General features: G+C 40.1%; 1 protein-coding gene across 1 annotated transcript in view; it reads right to left on the reverse strand.

Moving 5' to 3' along the window:
- Positions 1-343: 343 nt before the first annotated feature.
- LOC140238582 (alkaline phosphatase-like) overlaps positions 344-23,039 on the reverse strand; it is a 32,606-nt gene continuing 9,910 nt past the window's right edge. The window contains exons 2-9 of the mRNA XM_072318482.1: positions 22,392-22,612; positions 12,327-12,501; positions 10,367-10,542; positions 5,943-6,144; positions 4,046-4,186; positions 2,636-2,827; positions 1,767-1,904; positions 344-685 (exon numbers count right to left, since the gene is read on the reverse strand). Coding sequence (XP_072174583.1) covers positions 381-685; positions 1,767-1,904; positions 2,636-2,827; positions 4,046-4,186; positions 5,943-6,144; positions 10,367-10,542; positions 12,327-12,501; positions 22,392-22,612 — 1,550 coding nt within the window. The 3' untranslated portion in view covers positions 344-380. The remainder of the gene's footprint in view (positions 686-1,766; positions 1,905-2,635; positions 2,828-4,045; positions 4,187-5,942; positions 6,145-10,366; positions 10,543-12,326; positions 12,502-22,391; positions 22,613-23,039) is intronic.

The raw sequence follows: 23,039 nt of genomic DNA on the forward strand, positions 1-23,039 counted from the left end.
ATTCATTTTAAAATCTCTTTGATTACTTGCTCTTAATGACGAATACGCAGCAGTTGAATAAAGTTATCAACACCACTTGAAGAGTTTGTTCGCAAAACGAATTAAGTACCATTTTAAACATTTTAGAATAAGTCCATCATCAGATGGAGCAGAATAAAATCTTCCCAGTGATACCACTCATACCATTCACCTTTTATATAGCAAGGAATATTCTTAAAGTTATGATTGAAAAATATCCATATTTTCTTACCACTTTTTCTTCTTTTTTTTTTTTAGCAGATTTAATAGCAAGTATCTAAAATCAATAAGAAGGAAGTTAACTCGTTTTGCGATTAAACTCTTCATTTGTTGGTCATCCACCTCTTAATCATGATTTACGACTATACTGTAGCGAGAAGGAGTAATAGCGCCGCCACGTGGCAAAGAACTGCCAATGCCGATTTCTGCACACGCGACGAATCGTTACCGACGCAGGGATCTGGCGTTGCTATTGGACTGTTGCAAACGTTGTCGAGGCTGTTGTCGTAGCATGCAGCGTAGCGCACCACGTGCGGAATGTAGTTCTGCTCGTGCACTCCGTGGAAAAGGTGCGCCCACGGTCCCTTCGCGTAGATGGCGACGTCAGTTCCGCCGTGTGTCTCGTAGTCGGCTGGTATGGTGGCATCCTGTTTGAACCCATCAGCCTCTGTCGACGGAATAGTATACGCTTATAGTATGAGCTCAGGAAGAGTTTATTGTAAGGATCGATTACAATCCCCACTCCATTCTCAGATGTCAGATCATCATTATCATCCGTTTTGCCACCTCCCCTTTCTCTGCAAGATTCTGCTTTTCTTCGCCTACTTTGCTTCTGTTTTCTTCTAATCCTTCATTTTAACTCTCCACATCATTAACGAAATCGTACAGAAAGGGAGAATCATTGTTTCATAGAATTGTCAATTAGGAATCCATTGTGAATAATCCTTTACAGTGCCAAACAATAAGGTGAACAGGATTAACCGTGTCAAGAAACATTTCCCAAATATTTGTAAGCCTGTTCAGACGGGGTCATCCAAAGAGACGACACCCACAAGTCATACAACCCACGAGTTCGACATTGGAAAAAAAAGTCCATGAGTCATACAGCCCACGAGACATTCAGCCCATAAGCTCGACACTAGGCAAATAAGGACTATGAGTCCGACAGGAGACAAACAAGGTCCACGAGTCCGACACTGGGCAAAAGAGGCCCATGAATCCGACATTAGGTAAAAGGCCCATGAACGAGTTCGACACTATAGCAAGAAAGGCCGACGAGACTGACGTTATGTCACGGGGTTTGATCGTCGGTCTCATTGGCCTTTTTTCTCAGTGTCGAACTAGTGGGCCTTGTTTGCCTACTGTCGGACTCAGGGGCCTTATTTGCCTAGTGTCGAGCTAATTGGCTGTATGGTGTCGAACTTGTGACGTGCACTCGTCCAGACGCTACGTCCATATTCTTCTGAGTTACGTAATCACATTTGAGCTTTCTCTGGCTGGCACGAACTCCGAAATTTAGTGTTATTGAAATAACGGATATCAGAATATCTTCTCTCATCTAAAACGTAACTCAGAACATCGTTTGCTATTTGGCGATACTCTCGCTGTTGTTTATGACGAGTAGGTGATGCACAATGACATTAACTAAAGCGAACTTTGAATTCCATGTAGGGACCACACAAAGAAGTTTGGACATCTTTACACAAGTACAGATAACCAAGGGATTCAGATCCACTTTCTATTCTCACCATAGTCGGATTCCAAATGATTTGGTCTCAGACCAGTCTTATTGTAGCTCTCTGCGAGGATGATACCGCCCGGTCCGTTGGCATACGACAAAGTCAAGTACGGAAGGCTGTCGGATCCATTGTTGTTGTCATCGTAACCTGAAGTGAACAAAGTTGAGTAATTATTATCTACTTTCTTCATATAGCTTGCATACAACAGCTTTCATTGATAACAGTGACTTCAGCACGATTCACTTGTGAATGACATTGGACTTGGAATGACGGAATAACCTCATTGGTATTCATACAGACAAGATCATCATGATGGCGTTATCAGCTCTTGAAACAAAACTGTGATTTTTAATCATTATTTCGAAAATGAAATGAAGGAGGATGGCTTGTTTTCTACTCTTTACCAACAAATTAACCAATTTATGAATCCTGGAAAAGTCTTGCTCATGATGCGTCATTAAAATGGCAGCTATTGATTTCACTGCACATTGTCACAAAGATTTCAGTTCGTGTAACTGGTTAGATTCATGAAACATGCACCAAATCAGAGACATTTTGTGCCGAAAGATACATACAAATGTCTTCTAAAATGAATTGCCAATTTGAGAATCAGTCATGAATCTAGAAATTGCGAGGCTTTTGAAAAGCCGTAAAAGAAACAAGAAGTATTAAAGAACAGCTAAGGTTCAAATGAAAGTTATTTTTAAAATCTCCCCTATGAAACACTACACAACGTAATACACGTCTTCAAATCACAGAAATATGAAATATGAATATGGCGATATCTCTGATCGCCAGAGATATCGCTGCATTCACCCGACATTCAGGCATAATAATGAACTCACGAAAAGCTTCTGAGACTAGAAAATTTGGTATACCTAAAATGGGGTTTCCGCGGCTAGGGTATCCCCCTATTGTCATGACGTGTCCGTGGTCAGCCGTCACGATGACTAGGGTGTCTTCTTGACTCGTCAGCTCCAGGGCCTTTGCCACGGCCTCGTGGAATGCGACGGTGTCGACCATGGCTCCTTTGGCGACTCCTTCATGATGGGCGTGGTCGATTCGCCCACCTGCAATGATACATATTGGAAATCCCCAGAGGGAAAAGTCATGTAACCAGGCCAGCGCGGCCACCACTTTTGTATCCCGCGGTCATGGCGGTAGATTTTAAAAGCCCTACGCCCCCAACGGAGAAGAAGTCGAGTCGGTAATTCAGCATGTCTGTTGTTGCCGTTATTGTTGCGTGTTTGTTTGTTTGTTTGTTTTGGTTTTTTGTTTTTGTTTTTTGCTTTGCAGCCGTGCCACGGTCATTCATGGGTAACATTTCAGTGATCGCTAGAGATATCGCTGCATTCACCCGACATTCAGGCATAATAATGAACTCCCGAAAAGCTTCTGAGCAACAACTCGATCACTATCGGCATTGTTTAGTGCATGAAACACCCGCATACGTGTAGGTCTACACATACAGAATCTTAATGCATGTACATGTATGCAACTCACACACACACACACACACACACACACACGCACATACACACACACACACACATGTCAGATAATCTGTCTATAGCGGTCACTCTTTTAATCCCCCTTGGATGGTCGCTGTAGACAAGTTGGACTCTATATACCTCGTCCTAATTTTTCTATTCTATCCTATGCCAATCGACAACGACTTTGCCCGTTTGTAACGCGAAGCACGATTGTTGGAGCAGGGTACACTCTTACGTAAAACCCAAAGCAGTTCAGTTCTCCTCCCACTTGATTTCCCACTACTCCGATTTCCCGTAAATTTTTAACATATTGAACTACAAATTGACTGCCAGTATAATTGTTTTCTTGGCAAATAAAGGCAGTACAGATGCTCTGGGAAAGAGTCCATTATGGGGGGGGGGGGGGGGGAGGAAATAAGCTGGCCCCATCAGTGACTGCGTACACAGAAACAACAATAAACCAAAGTGAATACATGTGTTTTTTTTGGGGGGGGTGGGGGAGGGATATGATCTGATGAGACTTTATCAGAGATTGACCATTATTTTTGATTGACCGTTTATGTGGCTCATAAACTGACTCCTGTTCGTTACAGCGGAGTAACATCATCAATCTTCGTTTTTGTCGGTTCTTTTCCTTTCTTGAGTCACAGTAATCGCAAGTTTGTTTATATGACTGTACGTATACACAGACCAAAGTGAAGCATTTTTTATCATATCGTGATTGTTACTTTGCAAAGAAAGCTGTGAATAACTTAAATTCAGACCTCAAGTGAATCATGTTAGCACAAAACTTACTCTCAACCATCAAGAAGAATCCGTCGCTGTCTTGTTGCAGCATTGTGATCGCCTTTTCAGTCATTTCAGCTATAGAGGGCTCCCCAGCGGTGTCGTTCAGTCGCTGGGTTTCATACTGCATATGACTTGGCTCGAAGAGACCTAATCGTTGGGAGGTTAAACATCGTGGAAGAGGAATTTTAGTTCGCCGACGAGAGGGAAGAGCCCAGAGTGGATCAGTTCCCCGTGATCATTACCATTAAGCAGACAAAGAAGGGAAAACAGTCATGGCAGATGGAAGAGGAGGATAATCAAAAAGCCGGGACGACATACATAAATTGATTGTGCATGTCAGATATGATTTGTGGTATAAAGATTATTTTTTTGTTTCAAACAGCTTCGAAGTGTGGCTAATTGGTATCATTCAATGCCACACACGCTTTCTTTCTTTTTTTTTAATTAATGGTTGTTCTCCTAAAATGGCAAGAATAACCACAGTACGCGGAGTTGCTCCAAACATAAAGGCTAAAGTGGTAAAAAGGTTAGTAGGTTACGTTATAGTATGTTACTATTTGTAAGAAGTTGTGTCACTGTTTGTGAGAAGTTAAGCAATATAACGAATCCTTATAAATTTCGTAGATACAATTCCCTTCCCTCTTACGTTTATCCTTTTCACATATAGGCCTACCCTATAGAAATCTCGGCCAAGCTCAATCGCACAATTATTTAATTAAAAAAGAAAAAAAAAAAGCTTATGGAAGATGTGGGCAAGTTGGTAAATGTTGGCTTTGAGAAGAGCCAATAGCTTTTGCATTTGAAAGCCGGTTTTGAATTTCAATGCCGAGCGGTAATGGTCTACGAAACAAGAGCTGTCGGTGATATCAAGGCTCCTAGCAGTCCGAACGACTAAGGGGAAAAGCACACAAAGGGGAATGGTGAAATCTCTTGACAAACATTCCAATGCTGCACGCCAACCGACCTGGTGATATTTATTGCCCTTGAAACCATTGGGGTAAAGCTTTTCCGCTGTACAGTGTGAATGTGATAGTTATGTTGAATGTCCTCGTACACACACGTACTGAACAGGTAGCCGTCAATAGTTAGGCTGACTAATTTGCTTGCTTTAAATGCATGTGCCATCTGCACCTTAAAAAAAAAAGAGAGGAAACTTAAAATAGAGGATCTGGAAGTATATTGGATGCAGTGTGAGGGTTGCTTAAAGGGAAGATAAACCCCAAGAGCAATGTGGATTGAGTGAAAGCAGCAACATTAGTAGAACACATCAGTGAAAGTTTGAGGAAAATCGGACAATCGATGCAAAAGTTATGAATTTTTAAAGTTTTGGTGTTGGAACCGCTGGATGAGGAGACTACTAGAGGATATGACGTATGAGTGGACAACAATACAAAGAAAATATAAAGGAAATTCAACAAAAATTCACTTTTCTAGAATCATGAAAGAGCAATGGACCAACCTCTTTCAGAAAGCAGGGGGAATAATTGCTTCCCTTAACATATGTCAATATGAAGTTGATGGAATTTGTAATTTTCATGAAAAATGGATTTTTGTAGAATTTTCTTTATATTTTCTTGGTATTGTTGTCCACTCATACGTCATAACCTCTAGTAGTCTCCTCATCCAGCGGTTCCAACACCAAAACTTTAAAAATTCATAACTTTTGCATCGATTGTCCGATTTTCTTCAAACTTTCACTGATGTGTTCTACTAATGTTGCTGCTTTCACTCAATCCACATTGCTCTTGGGGTTTATCTTCCCTTTAACTCTATACTGATTAATACCAGTCTTTCCTTCATTAAACATCCAATTGAAGTTTAATCTGAAACTGAGGGTGGTGAAAAAGTACACAGGAACAACAAAATTCGAGAGTCTGTGTTCTTTTCCGATGTTAAATCTCACCAAGTAAGTATGGTGTAGAGATGTCCACCTCATTAAATGCTGTCAGGTTCCACACATAACGCGCCGACACCCCCTTGTCAGCCAGCCAGCGTTCGATGAGATCACGATTATCCTCACGTCGGCCCGTTTGATTCAAGTGACCGTACTCTGGATCGAGCGTTGTGTTCGGCAGGAAGTTACGACGCCCACCACCGAGTATCACCTAGGAAAGGGAGACAAAAGAAGGGATCGTATAGTTTTGGTCGAGACTTGATTTTAGGTTTCTTACATTTTTTTAGCGGGATAATGAGAAACCTCTCATTAAATATGAAAGAGCATGTAATTCCAAAAGGGATTCAACATTATTTGACGAAAATTAGTTTGGAATGGCTGAGATTATCCAAAACAGAGCAATCCTACTAAAAGGTGGGACAAGCCTCTTCTTAGGATTGCTTTGTGTTTCTTTGTTTTTGGATGTCTCAGCAATTTCAAAATCGATTTTCATCTAATAAACTTTGGATTCCTCTTTGAATAGAGCGGTATGTTCTGTATTATTTCATAAGTATCTCGCAAAAAGTTAAAAGCCTAATCCACATCTCCGCCAGTACTACGCTATCCCTTTAAAGTAGAATCAACTGAATGCTACAAATTTTTATTAAAATGGAAAAAGGAAAATGACGGAATGTCAAAATGAATTTCAAGTGTATTTACGAATCAGAGTATGCAAATTAGACTGTTAATACGTCATTGTGTCACAGATCTCCAATGATCTCCCCATAAAGGTTTTTTTTTTGTCATATCCTTGGTATCGTGTGGCAACAACCTATATCACTCATTTTCGTATTATTTGGCTGCGATAATATCACCGTTCAATATGTTTATGAAAGTAGCCTACATGACACTAAAAACTCTAAACTTTCTAACTCTATGTTCAATTTTGTAAAACTTTTGCCATTGCGTTGTGCCATCTTACTCTATATATACACGTACATGAAGTGTGTAATTACGCTTTTATAGTTTCCAACAGATTTAATCTCTTCCAACGTTTACCGATTGACATTGTATGTGCAAATGATTAACAACTTTAATCTAATACTATCAATTACTATTTAACACTATCAGTTATATCAGTCACTTTGTTATACAGTAAAGAAAGTTCCCTAATCGATTCCTCTATATATCATGATAAAATGCCACAACTGAATATCAGTCCCGTTAGACTTTTCTCTTATCCTGTTTCAGTTTAAAAATCAAAAAAGTTTTTTCTTCATCAAAAGATTGTTGTGATTATTTATACAATGATATGGTTGCATCTTCCATGGGATGATGAAGCCATGTACTCTCCAAATGCAATGTTATCGCTATGAACATCATTTTATTGTTGTTGTGTTCTTACTATGTGACAAACGACAATGGACACGGACACGTCCCGTTAGTAGCCATAACTAATTCGGAGCCGTCGTCACCATAGCAACCACACCATGGCAAACCACAAGTGCATATTAATCATACATAACAACTCTCCCCCTGCCAATCCAAAAATGTAATTTGACATCCGGTGTGTGGGTTTCCATAATACAATGTTGTGTACATCCGCAGTACCATGTTATTAGAACATGACATCACGAAAATGATTGTCTCTTCCTTACAAAATATAGCCCACAACTGTGTGATCATAATCAAATGTCACTTTGAACTGAAGCAACATTGTTCCTTTTCTGTTTTGTTGAACGAAAAGTGCAAAAGTATCCTTTGCATAATAACGAAATTCTGTTTTTGGCTACTGTTCACAACTAACCGAAACAAACTGTTTTCCAGCATTTGGATACATAAATTTCACATCATATATTTTGTAATATACAAAATGAAGTACATGAACTTAAAGGGGCATTCCGGACGATTTTCATAATTTCACATCATGTACTACATAAATCAACAGCTTCATGTATAGATTTGTAGAATTTATTGTGGTTCTTGAGCAGAGAAACAGTACTTTCAAAAACCTTAAACAAATTACACTGAACAAAGATGATGACATAGGGGCCTCACATATCTCAGAAATGTAGCAGTGTCATTCCATTACAATACCGCATGCTTGCAACCTCACCTGTGTGTAATCTATGCATGCCTTCTTCTTTTGTGCTGCTTCCTTGAGCCACATCTCATGCATTCTTATGGTGAGGCTGCCGTGTCATCATCCTTGTTCATTGCAATTTGTTATAAACTTCGAAAACATTCTTATTTTTCATCCCAATCATTATAAATCCTCAAACTCTGTACCCAGTATAACTAATTTATATATGTTCAAATGTAAAAATTTGAAAATCATCCGGAGGTCTCCTTTAATCTTCCACGTGTTGTCTGAGTTATTTTTCCACAGTATGTATCACAAAACTGTATATATCAGTATAAAGCAACCAGCAAATAGCATTATTCGTTTTCTTATGAAGAGTGTCACATTATAAGCTCAATGCTCAGTTTAAATTCGGAATAACTTCTACTGTATCAAACTTTGGGGTGGGTGGATATGCGATATGTAACCAGTTCAATATCTCCAGCAATGGATTTCATACATGTATGGTCCATTCAACTGACACAGAATACTTGTTCAAAACATTCGTAATTCCGTTGTTACTTATTTTGCTTGTATACAAAACATGTAATCTGTTTTGTTGCTGATAATACATGTACATAAACGACAAAACTCAACGGCTTGTGCCGAAAGGGTGTGTTGGGTGGTGGCGCGTCGCGTTAATGGGAACACCACCCTTCGTCCAAAGCCCCCCCCCCCCCCCCCGGTTTTGCCGAAAGGGTGCGTTGGGAGCGTTGGGTCGCGTCGCGTTGACTGGAACCCCACCCTTCGTCCAAAGCCCCCCCCCCCCCCCCCCCGTTTTGCCGAAAGGGTGCGTTGGCACTTTTTCTCATGTAATATTAAAAGACGAATTTTGAATTTATATTTAACCTTCAAACAACCATTTCAAAGAGGCTATCGTCCGGATCGGTTTACACTCTATTACCACTTGGTCTACAGCCAGTTGATCTAATAGACTGTTTAATATCATTTGGTCTAATAACCAGTTGGTCTAGTCATCATTTTCGTCCAATTACTGTTTGGTCTAATTCTTATTTGGTTTACAAATATGTAATTACTATTTGGTCTACAGTCAATTCGTCTAATAATAGCCGTTTGGTCTATTTTTGGTCTATTATGAGTTGGTCTTATTCCATTTCGTCTAATCATCAACTGGTCTAAAATAAAACCAAATTTGTCCAATACAAATTTGGTGTACACATCAACAAAAAGGCCCCCCCCCAAAAAAAAAAAAATAATAATAATAAATAAATAAATAAATAGAAAAAATAGTCCAGTTGGTCATATAGACGAAACGATGATTGGACCAAATGGTACCTGATTAGACCAGGAGGCTGGCTATTAGACCAAATCACAATAGTAAGATCAATGGTTATTAGACTAAATGGGTGTAGACTAAATGATGATAGACAGAGGCTAGACCAACTGGGCAATGGACCAAAATTAATGATGTGTACACCAAATTTATATTGGACAAATTTGGTTTTATTTTAGACCATTTGATTATTAGACGAAATGGAATTAGACCAACTCATGATAGACCAAATCGGTATTTGATGATATAAATTGGTGTTAGCTGCACCCCTACAATTTAGAGAGTCGAATGTCACAAATATCCCATCCTTGTCGCCAGTTTTGTTGTGTTCTTACTATGTGACAAACGACGATGGACACGGACATGTCCCGTTAGTAGCCATCATTAGGTATTTTATTCGGAGCCGTCGTCATAGCAGCCACACTATGGCAAGCCGGCCAGCCACAAGTGCATAATCATACATAACAATTGTGACAACATTAAGAACTAGAAAGGAATTCGGAGAGTGTAGATCTCCGCCAAGCAGTTCATTTTCACCCAAACACACATGTGTTTACCTCATTAGCTTCTTGCATGCTGCGTGGCGCCTCGAGCAAAGCATGCATATATGCATTTCTCCGATGGTGCGCGTATGCAAACCTCAAACACGCACAGCTTGAATTCTTCCTTGACCCTATTTGCCAAAATATAGGGGGGAAAAAATCTTCATAAATTTATTAAACAAATCCGGGATCACAACCAAAATTTGATCATCAATTCCTTGTGTGTCATTATCAACTTTTCCTGCTGTAAGTTTCATTCCAATCCGTTTACAACTTTTCGAGTTATTTTGCAAACAAACAATCCTAACCAAACCACAATGACAAAACATAATCCTCTTTTGCGGAGGTAACAATATTTAAATAGCCCTTTCTCTAATGATGCCAATATTGTGCAAGAATCTATAGTTGTTGTTGTTGTTGTTGTTGTTGTTGTTGTTGTTGTTGTTGTTGTTGTTGTTTCGTATCGTCATTATGTGTAACGCGAGACATTGCTTACATTGATAAAGTTATTTTCTTCTACCAGCTGCCGAGCGATGTCAATGCATCCGTCCTCCGCTTCTTCAGCGGGAATGTCGACGTCAGTTTCCCAGTTCCTCTCCGGTGAGTGAGCATACAGTGCGCCGGGCGTTGCGTGCGTCACGCGAGCGGTGCTAATCACTCCAGTGGCTTTGCCTGCCCGGAAGAAAAATAATGTTAGCAAATCGTTGAATGTTGTGACCACAAAGCAAAGACAATGGGCGGTAAAACAACCTCCGCTTCCACGTGTTAGCCATTTGAGAAGAGACCCAGATTGCTGAAGAAGCTTCATCGTTCTGTTCATTTATGTCTTTAATCATTTTCTCGCTCGTTAAATAATTAAGATAAACCACAGGAAACAAATCAGGGGTTCAGTACTTTTGCCTATATAATCACAGAACTCTTCCTGCATCCAACTCTGAATGTGGGGTGTGTGTGTCGGGGGGGGGGGGGGGTAACCGTTGATTCTAAAAACACTGAATCAAGCAGTGTTATCACATGACATTATTAAAGGTCATTTGTGTCTCTTAATCTTTCACACGGTGAAAATTACCCGTTAACGGTTCTTACGTGACGTACATTTACAAAACGTAGGCCTTCCCGTTAATAGGACTGTAGGCCCCTGAGATGATATAATTACACAGCTTTTGAAATGATATTCCTTTTGTCCGTTACGGTATCCTGTGTGTTAGATGAGACGCCAATTCATGCGTATGGTAACTTTATTGAATTTCGAGTAATAAAATAGAAATCAGTTAATAAAGCATTGAGGGAATGTAATGGAATTCTTCTGTTCCCTTCTCAACCAAAAGTACACCAAATAAAAAATAAAATAAAAGTGGAGCTAGAGATACCATTCCCCCCCCCCCAAACTCTCCCATTTGTTTGTATCACACGATAAACCGAAAGTCATTTTTTTTTTTTTGTCGATAATGGTAATACCAACTACAAAACATCCCTTTAGAAACATCCTATGATAATGACAACTATTATTGCTTTTAGTGTTATTGCTATATAAGCAGTAGGATTATGAGTCTCGTAATCCTTCGGAAATTCCGGGGAATAAGAGGAACTCAGAGAGAACTTTTCTAAAATGGCTCTATACTATCCCATTCGCTGAGCACTGAGCGCACAAGTCGTCTGGAGCGCAATGAAGAAACACGGTGAGCTGAATTGTTAAGGGGAAAATTATATGACCCCATGCCAATTAGTGATGTCAACATCGCAGTCTATTAAGCAATACTTCTCACGTGTTAGCAGGCCTACACTGCAGAACATGACATATTTTGTCATGCACTTGGAGAAACAAAACGGTGGACAGAAAACAGGGTATGGGACCCCTATATAGGGCAGAAAATAAAGTTGGTCGGCAGTTTCCCGCCCACACACATACGCACACACACAAAATAATAATTGTCATACATCCGAACATCCAGCACACCGACACACAATGTTAATCACGTGATTGGGACAATTCACCATTCCATTACACGGAAAATTAGCCCTACACATCTTTTTTTTTTCTTTTTTTTTTCTTTTTTTTTTCTTTTATGCATTATTTTCTGCTAATTACCTTTAATTTGGTGCAAAGGATGAAGCCTATATGCCAAAATGGTGTTTGTCTTAATGGTGTATAGGTGATGGGCGAGGGGGAGAGATTACTCCGTGGTTCCAATGTTTTTAAATCCTCTTTAAATGATGTAATGACAGCATATTTTTTAACATTACTCTGTCTGTCCCGTCCATTACCTGCACTTCGATATCCTTTCTTGGATGTAAGCTATAAACGAATTATGTCATAAGTATCATTATTATCATTATCATCATTATCGTTATTATCATCCTCATCATTTAGGATCATCATTTTCGATCATTATTATCATAGCGATCATTTACAAACAGTTCTTATATCCACAAATTGGTTCAAACTTTACACCTACCGGCTTGGTTTGCTTGTACGAGGAGCGAGTCTACGGACGCCCCTACAGTAGAAGAACAGCTAGACCTCTCGGCCCTGTCATCCAAGCCCAAGGTCCCGGCTTTGGCCTTCACGCCGCAGAAGAAGGCCGTTGCTGTTCCGGCCGAGTCCGGCACTTGTTGGTCAGTATTGTATGTCTGCGTGGACACTGGCGTAGCCAGGGGGGGCGATGGGGGCGGTCGCCCCCCCCCTAAGATTTGGACCGAGGAGTTGGGAGGCGGAAAAAAAAAATGCGTGTATACTGTATGCATGCACATGAAGCGGGTCTCCTTTGCAACCTTTCATCAAATAAGATATATTTTTTTGAATATTTCACTCAAAGTGTGCACCAGATCGTTGAATTTCAATTCAAAATATGCAAAATCTCTCGTGCTTGGGAGGGGGATACCCCCTCCCAAACCCTCCCCCTCTTTGCCGCTTTCCATAGCTAAGTACACTTTTTAGATTAAAAAAATTCTGAATAATTCTGAGTGCACAAGACTTTTCACTAATATTCCGAAAACTGAAGGTTCCCTCATGTATAAGGGGAATTTCCCCTTTTAATCGACCCTTTCCTCCCTCAGCCCCCCATCATTTCTTTTTTTTTTTTGATTACCCAAATGTTGATTCCATCAAATATGCTTATTATGCGTATACGAGATATCTCAATTTCAGCCTTAAAAAGATACAAGCTCCATCGGAAGGGAAGAGTGGAGATAACACTCGCCAACGCCTTCTTCCTGTTTCCCCCCCCCCCCCCCCCGCCATGCAAAGAAGTAGACTGTGGCTATACCAAGATCGCTTTATTTCAATTCTAAAAACGCAAAAGCTCCGCGAGCGGGAGGGGGAATCCCCCTTCCCCTAAGTTCTACCTCACTAGACTTTATACATACGCACAGATGGTGCACATTCGGAATAAGAGCTAAATTCCGTGATTTTAACACTTCGATGAAAAAGTGTTGCACCAAAAATTTGCACCAGATCGCTGAATTTCAGGTCTGAAAACGCAAAATCACCTTCGTGTGGGAGGGGATATGCCCCTATCTACACCCTCGTGTGCATGCTTTTTCTGTTTGATTGCTGAACAGACAGCGTTCATGATATTCAGTGTAAGAATTAATACAAGAAGACTAGTGTGTTTGAATTATACTGTTTTATAGGCAAATTGTTCAATAATAATCTACAATAAAATATACGGCAACCTTAAACAAGTGGGACTGTTTCAACTCGTTAAAACACGCAAAAACATGCATCAAATTGCACCATTTGCAACATCAAAATGTAAAAAGTTCTCACCGTAGGAGGGGGGACACCCCCTCCCACACCCTCCCCTACCCCCTCGCTCGCTCAGCTCGCTCGGGTTCAGTCGAGTTCGTGATATTCAGTGAAAAGAATTAATACAAGAAGTGTATCTAAATTATACCATTTTATAGGCAAATTGTTCAATAATAATCTACACTAAAATATACTGCTACCTAAACAAGTGGGACTGTTTCACGTCGATAAAACGCGCAAAAACATGCATCAAATTGCACCATTTGCAACATCAAAATGTAAAAAGTTCTCACCGTAGGAGGGGGGACACCCCCTCCCACACCCTCCCCTACCCCCTCGCTCGCTCAGCTCGCTCGGGTTCAGTCGAGTTCGTGATATACAGTGAAAAGAATTAATACAAGAAGTGTATCTAAATTATACCATTTTATAGGCAAATTGTTCAATAATAATCTACACTAAAATATACTGCTACCTAAACAAGTGGGACTGTTTCACGTCGATAAAACGCGCAAAAACATGCATCAAATTGCACCATTTGCAAAATCAAAATGCAAAAAGTTCTTACCGTGGGAGGGGGGACACCCCCCTCCCACACCCTCCCCTCCCCCCTCGTTGGCTCCGCTCGCTCGGGTTCAGTCGCGTTCATGATATTCAGTGAAAAGAATTAATACAAGAATTGTATGAGTGTATTGGAATTATACCATTTTATAGGCAAATTGTTCAATAATAATCTACACTAAAATATACTGCAATCTAAAACAAGTGGGACTGTTTCACGTCGTTACACGCAAAAACATGCATCAAATTGCACCATTTGCAAAACCAAAATGTAAAAACTTCTCACCGTGGGAGGGGGGAAACCCCCCTCCCACACCCTCCCCTACCCCCTCGCTCGCTCCGCTCGCTCGGGTTCAGTCGCGTTCATGATATTCAGTGAAAAGAATTAATACAAGAAGTGTATTGGAATTATACCATTTTATAGGCAAATTGTTCAATAATAATCTACATCAAAATATACTGCAATCTTAAACAAGTGGGACTATTTCACGTCGTTAAAACACGCAAATACATGCATCAAATTGCACCATTTGCAAAATCAAAATGTAAAAAGTTCTCACCCTCCCCTACCCCCTCACTCGCTCCGCTCGCTCCGCTCGCTCGGGTTCAATCGCGTTCATGATATTCAGTGAAAAGAATTAATACAAGAAGTGTATTTGAATTATACCATTTTATAGGCAAATTGTTCAATAATAATCTACACTAAAATATACTGCTACCTTAAACAAGAGGGACTGTTTCACGTCAATAAAACGCGCAAAAACGTGCATCAAATTGCACCATTTGCAACATCAAAATGCAAAAAGTTCTTATCGTGGGAGGGGGGACACCCCCCTCCCACACCCTCCCCTCCCCCCTCGCTCGCTCCGCTCGCTCGGGTTCAATCGCGTTCATGATATAAAATATACTGCAATCTTAAACAAGTGGGACTGTTTCACGTCGTTAAAACATGCATCAAATTGCACCATTTGCAAAATCAAAATGTAAAAAGTTCTCACCGTGGGAGGGGGAAAACCCCCCTCCCACACCCTCCCCTACCCCCTCGCTCGCTCCGCTCGCTCGGGTTCAGTCGCGTTCATGATATTCAGTGAAAAGAATAATACAAGAAGTGTATTGGAATTATACCATTTTATAGGCAAATTGTTCAATGATAATCTACTCTAAAATATACTGCAATCTTAAACAAGTGGGACTGTTTCACGTCGTTAAAACACGCAAATACATGCATCAAATTGCACCATTTGCAAAATCAAAATGTAAAAAGTTCTCACCGTGGGAGGGGGGAAACCCCCCTCCCACACCCTCCCCTACCCCCTCGCTCGCTCCGCTCGCTCGGGTTCAGTCGCGTTCATGATATTCAGTGAAAAGAATTAATACAAGAAGTGTATTGGAATTATACCATTTTAAAGGCAAATTGTTCAATGATAATCTACTCTAAAATATACTGCAATCTTAAACAAGTGGGACTGTTTCACGTCGTTAAAACACGCAAATACATGCATCAAATTGCACCATTTGCAAAATCAAAATGTAAAAAGTTCTCACCGTGGGAGGGGGGAAACCCCCCTCCCACACCCTCCCCTACCCCCTCGCTCGCTCCGCTCGCTCGGGTTCAGTCGCGTTCATGATATTCAGTGAAAAGAATATTTGAATTATACCATTTTATAGGCAAATTGTTCAATAATAATCTACACTAAAATATACTGCTATCTTAAACAAGTGGGACTGTTTCACGTCGATAAAACGCGCAAAAACATGCATCAAATTGCACCATTTGCAACATCAAAATGCAAAAAGTTCTTATCGTGGGAGGGGGGGACACCCCCCTCCCACACCCTCCCCTCCCCCCTCGCTCGCTCCGCTCGCTCGGGTTCAGTCGCGTTCATGATATTCAGTATCTAAATTATACCCTTTTATAGGCAAATTGTTCAATAATAATCTACATCAAAATAAACTGCTACCATAAACAAGTGGGACTGTTTCACGTCGACAAAACGCGCAAAAACATGCATCAAATTGCACCATTTACAACATCCAAATGCAAAAAAGTTCTTACCGTAAGAGGGGGACACCCCCCTCCCACACCCTGCCCCCCTCGCTCGCTCCGCTCGCTCGGGCTCGGTCGCTTCGCTCCCTCGCAGACTAACCGCCCCCCCTAAGATGAAATCCTGGCTACGCCGTTGTGCGTGGAGGACAGGAACCAAGGTCATTTCATTGTTGCGATTTTGTGCTGAGATGTAATAATGAAAACGTCCTGGCTATACAGTGCATGTTTCACATTTGTGATTATGACACTGTGACGGGTTTTCAGCTGGAGAAAGCATCGTTGTTTATGAGCGGTTTTCTCCTCATGTAGATGACAATGCCTTTGATAGGCCTATCCTTACGACATCGACATGATGATACAGTCAAACCTGTCTTAGCGGCCACTTCTCTATAGCGGCCACCTGCTTATAGCGGCCACTGAAAAATCCCCCGAACGAAATTGCTGTATTATGGACCCTTTATATAGCGGTCACCTGCCTAACGCGGCCAGCGGCCACTCATTTTGTATCCCTTGGTGAATATCTACCTGCGTGTAGCGACAATATTTAGCTGAACCCTCAGCCATGTGTACGATGTCTTTTACATTCATTGCGTGATTTCTACCGAGTCTTAACTCAGTCACAATTACGCAGACAAGATTGACAAAATTGATGCAGCTCTTTGCCACAAAAACCCGTCTTACCACTAACTTCACTAGATTAGAGGTAGGCTTCAGTAATGCCGCCCTGAATAGATGCTACAAACAGTGGCGTATCTAGGGAAAACGGCGCCCGGGGCAAGCACGAAAATTGCGCCCCTAATTTCTGAAAAAGTGTTCAACCCCAACCCCATCCCGGTAGGGACTTTAAACAAAGTCCACATGATGCTTTTTCAAGCACTTAAAAGGGATCTTTTGAGGGCGATTTAAATGTAATGAATTGTGATAGATTTTGGCGAGCGAGCGCAGCGAGCGAGCCGAAAATTTTTGTATTTCAGCTTACAAAACATGGAATTCTTGTCATTTTTTGCTTACCAAATCTTACAATTCTAATCAAGATATAGTGACAGCCTTATAGATATCGATTTATACCAAAAAACTGAGGACTTTAAAAAATACTCTAAATTAGTGCGAGCGAGTGAGCTGAAATTTGTAAATGTCCTCGTCATCATCACGTATTGTTCTCATATCTTTTTTAATATAAATTTTGGCGAGCGAGCGCAGCGAGCGAGCCGAAAATTTTTGTATTTCAGCTTACAAAACATGGAATTCTTGTCATTTTTTGCTTATTGAATCTTACAATTATAGTGACGACCTAACAATTTATACCAACAAACTGAGGACTTGAAAAAAATACTCTAAATTAGTACGAGCGAGTGAGCCGAAATGTGTATATTTCTGCGTCATCATTACGTTTTTTTCTTATCTTTTTTGATATTTTTTTTGCGCCCCCCTCCCCGTATGTTCGAAACCGTTGGCGTCCTCTTTTGATCCAATCGGCGATCGCTTCAGAACGAATGATATTGCAGTCGCTGCTCCGTGTAACATTTTTCCTGCTAAATATAAAATGACATGAGTGAACACAATAGACATTGTCATTTTGTCCGCGTCATCGTCACGTTTTGTTCTTATCTTCCTCTCTTTTTTTATACAAATTTTGGCGAGCGAGCGCAGCGAGCGAGCCGAAAATTTTCGTATTTCAGCTTACAAATCATGAACCTCTTGTCATTTTTTTGCTTATTAAATCTTACAATTCTAATCAAGATATAGTGACGGCCTTATTGATAACGATTTATACCAACAAACCGAGGACTTGAAAAAATTAGTACGAGCGAGTGAGCCGAAATTTGTATATTTCCGCGTCATCATTGCGTTTTGTTCTTTTCTTGTTTGATTTGTTGTTGTTTTTTTGCGCCCCCCCCCCCCCATGTTCGAAACCGTTGACGCCCTCTTTTGATCCAATTGGCGATCGCTTCAGAACGAATGAAATAATTGCAGAACGAATGAAATTGCAGCCGCTGTTCCGTGAAACATTTTGCCTGCTAAATATAAAATGATATGTGTGAACACAATAGACACTGTCATTTTGTCATCATCACGTTTTGTTCTTACCTTCTTTTTTATATAAATTTTGGCGAGCGAGCGCAGCGAGCGAGCCGAAAATTGTTGTATTTCAGCTCACAGAACATGGAATTTTTGTGTGAACACTATCATTTTGTCCGCGTCATCATCATGTTTTGTTTTTATCTTGTTTGATTTGGTTTTCTGCCCCCCCCCTCCCCCACCCCCCATTCTCCCTCCCCCTTCCGGGCGAGTTTTTTTTTCTTTCTTTTTCTTCTTCTTTTTCTTCTTCTTTTCTTTTTTTCTTCTTCTTCGTTTTTTTTTTTCTTTTTTTTCTTCTTCTTCGTTTTTTTTTTTCGTTTTTTTTGCGCCCCCACGGAGTGGCGCCCGGGGCACGTGCCCCCCTTGCCCCCCCCCCCCCCTCCTAGATATGCCACTGGCTACAAAGGCAAAGACAACCCCTAATAACATCTTAGAATTTCACCAAAATGCCGACTAATTAGTGTCTAACTCCCTTTGAATAAGGACAATAATATGGCACTTGTCTGGGTATTGTTTGTTGTTTACGTAAGCTTCACACATTATCAATCTCCATCGAACTCATCACTCGAGAACCCCAAGCATGGAAACCGGTATGAACCAGAGAACTTCCTCAGGCCCGAAATATTATTTTTAACATTAAAAGAACAGAAGCAGGCAAAGAAAAAAACATACAAACAAACAAACATGGTATGAAGTGAATTGTACAACAAAAATCCCCATAATAGCACTGCTGCACAAACAAACTTATGGCTGATTGTTGTTGGGTTTTTTTTTTTTTTTAGAATAACATGCGGTATTTTCTGCTATTATTAAATGCAAGTATTGAAATTCAAAATGGCCATCAACCTGTCTATAGCGACCACCTGTCTATAGCGGCCACTAAATTGTTGTTTCCCTTAGGTGGCCGCAATAGACAGGTTTGGCTGTAATCAAATCCCATGCAACATTTAATTAATATTTTTTCTACTACTTCTACTTCTTCCACTACTATAAACTACTAAAATGTAATAGTAAGTAGTAGTAATATGATGATAATGATGATGATAATGATAATAATAATAACAATAATAATAATTATTATTATAATTATGATTATAAAAAATAGTTAACAGTGCTTATATAGCGCATAACACATGGTGCATCATTATGTCTTTATGCGGTCAAATATAGAAATAATACAATAGCATACTTAACAATGCTACCGACGTTTGTATACATTGTACAAAAATGCGTTTTCAAAGCAGACTTGAATCTATTACATTGGTAATTCTTTGGTAATTATTCCATAAGGTGGAGGCAGTACGATAAACAAATGTTTGTTCTCCATGATATCTGGATTGTGATGCAGAAAGACAAATAAAAGTAAACACACTACAACAAGAACCTCAAAATATCATTCAAATAAAGTTAAGAATTGAGATTTTAATGAAAATTGTAATGGAGTGTATTTACATGCATCAGCATATTTCTTCTCGTAAAAAAGTAATATGAAATGTGGAATCTATTGGGAACTTCCTGCTACAGTTCTCTTGCAATTTTATCACATGATAAGAAAGAAAAAGGCTGAGTAAAATGATACGTAGGTCAGTAATTCATGCCGGTTATATCATACTGTATTGCCCGTAAACAGCGCGTATTGTTCCGGATTAATGTGGCTAGTAATTCCTGTTACAAGTACGTTTTTCCTCCAGCATTAATAAAGCGAAACGTACCTCGGTGATATCGATTGCTTAAAAACAAAGAATCTATTACAGTGTACTACAACCGCTCCGTGAAATTCACTGCTAAACTTCCAGCAAGATACCAGATCCCGGTTTATTAACGACCTTTATACTGCAATTCTTAACCTTGGTCTGTAATGAACACTAATATGCAAAATGACAAGAACTCTTAAATCATTTTACTTCATGCGGGTTGAATCATTTCCTGTACTGTGAAAGTAGTTTTCGGGAACAATAAATATAAAGACACACTTCTATATAACATTAAAACATAACATTAATTACTATAAAACAAGAGGAAGTACGTTATAAAAACCATGGTCTATATTATGCAGCCACTCCGTAAAATTGCGCTACTACACTTCCGCAGGCAGAAATTATACTGTGTCATTAGCGGATCTTGTCTAGGTTACCTTCAGTGATGGAAAAGAAGTTGAAACTTATGTAAAATGAATAAAGTTCCGAATGTAATGTATAAGCACTGCTAAAATCGGGTTCTTTGAAATCACGAGTTGAACATCTCTCTTGGAAGAGAAAAATACAAACAGGGAACATGGAGTACGGGTACCCACATAAATAGGTCATTAAATTGCCTTCGTGATGGAAGTCCATCCTGTTTGAGAAAGACCTATAAGGGTCCATTTCATTGAATCCTGTTTGAGAAAGACCTATAACGAAGGCTCCATTTCATTGAATCCTGTTTATATAGCAATCCTTGCTTCAATGGCAAGTGTCATGGTAATGACAAGAATCTTTCTTTTTGATTGACTGCTGCTACAAGAAGATCTTCTTCAAGCAGGAATTGTTATCCTTATAGGGGTTAATGAAATTAGACTCGTGCATATAGTTCGGTCCTCGTTCATGTATCATTGTTTTGAAAACAAGAGATTATTTATGATTGAAACCATGAGCACGTTGCATTATCTCTGCATTAAATGCAGATAGGGACACTATTGCAGCCACACCGCACTTTTACTTCGATTACTTTTTGCATGAATGGTTCAACGATAGTAGGTGTAGCTATATTATAATCATTACAGAATCATAATATGGCAGCAAACGTTCAAAACAATATCATAAACTATAGAGAACTCAAGTGGTTGTGGTGGAAACTGCAATTTTTCGCAGTGTTATTAGCCGTTGCGCCAATTTTATGACCTGATGATGCCCGTATGGTGCATCTATTACATCGATATTTAACCCTCTGTATAGGTCACATTCATTACCTGTCCATAGGTTTGTTTGTGAAATTGATTTTGTGTACATTTGTCTCACAGGCACATAAAGGGTTAATAATCTATTCGTATAAAGTTGGCCCGGCAAAATAAATGGCTCGACATTGCTAAAGGGTTGCCAGGAAGTGCCATTCATCTCTCATAACACTATGATGTTATACAATATGCTGTTGCCGACACGTTTTTGATGTATAGGCTATTGGATATGATAGTGCTTGCTATTCACAAAGCGATTCCGCTGTGGCCGAGTTCTATCACTATATAGTGTTTATATTATCGTGATATATAGGTCGAAGACAATGCGGGCTGGTGAAAAATGATGAGTTGAACTTGTTTGGAAATGGATGGAGGAGAAATGAAAACGAAAATGTACATAACTTATAGAAACTATACTGAAGAAAGGGAGATATAGGAAAATGACCAGTCAATAGATTTATGAAATGTAGACGTGCTTCTGTCTTGTGGTCGACTTAGGATCGGACTGTGTGCATAGGGTAACTAGAACAGTGTAAATAGAATGCCCGGATGTAGATGATGATGGTGGTGGTGGTGATGATGATGATGATGTTGTTGTTGTTGTTGTTCATTGTGATTATCATAGTGGAGTAAATGGTAGAAGAGGAGATGCTAAGGAGAAAACAATGAATGCTGCATGAATAGATCTCATCATAAAGGAAAGCTTAAAAGAAGAAACGGGGGTTCTAATCGTAAATTACACTGCAGCATTCGTTATTCCGAAGGTTTGTCAATCCGAATGTTCATTTATCCGGAAATGAAATGAGGTTCGTAATTCCGAAGGACCGAAGGATAATGCACCTTGTTGTCATTTTCGGATTAGCAAACCTTGGGAATAACAAACCTTATTTCATTTTCGGATTGACGAACCTTCGAAATAACGAACCCTTTTTCTTTTTTCGTCATAACGAACGTGTATGGAGAATGTATGTGTTTCGGAATAACGAATCTTCGGAATAACGAACATCATCCGAAAAATGGAGAGCCCCGCAAGTCAAAGGTTGAATGACCTGCTCTCCCTTTTAAGGACGAAAGAAAGGTGTATACGGACTTTTAATCGCAGATGCAGAAAGACTTCATCCCGGATAACGGGAAGATGACTGTGATACCAGTCTTACCTTTGACAAAGCAACGTAAGGGAACTGATCCCAGGAGAGGATCGTCTCCTCTCCGGGGTTCCCCTCCTGCTGACCTTTGTAGATGCGGGCGGCTGTTGTGGTAGTGACGTCCATCCCGTCGCCCAGGAAGAAGACCACATTCTTCGCCACACCCTCGTTGGCATGGAGACGGAGGGCATCCCTCAAGGTTGCTTGAGCTTGATTATTCCAGAAGGCAGCATCTATATAGGAAAATCCAACCAAATTTCACCATTGTCAAACTGAAGTCCCTGGTTCATTATGTTAGAGTGTACAATAGATGTCACTCAATGATAACAGATTGTATGGATAAGAATATCGACGGCTTCAAAACAACTTCTTCTCTCGCACATACACCCACACACACACACACACACACAAATAAACCGCAAGCTGAAGTACCCTGCACTGGTCAATCGATTCATCCGATCGTCTCTTTAACTCTTATGTATTTACCCATCCATCTATCATTTATTTGTCCCTTCAAGCTTATAATAGCAGAATGTGATGTTTTCTTCATTTCTCGACACAATTCCCGACCGTCTCGCAGGGTATAATGTTGGAGTGCATTAAGGCATACAAAATTGGAGACAGAACATTAATTGTTACTAGTATGCGATCAAAGTCCAT

This window comes from Diadema setosum, chromosome 15, assembly GCF_964275005.1.
Source record: "Diadema setosum chromosome 15, eeDiaSeto1, whole genome shotgun sequence".
Lineage (NCBI taxonomy): Eukaryota > Metazoa > Echinodermata > Echinoidea > Diadematoida > Diadematidae > Diadema > Diadema setosum.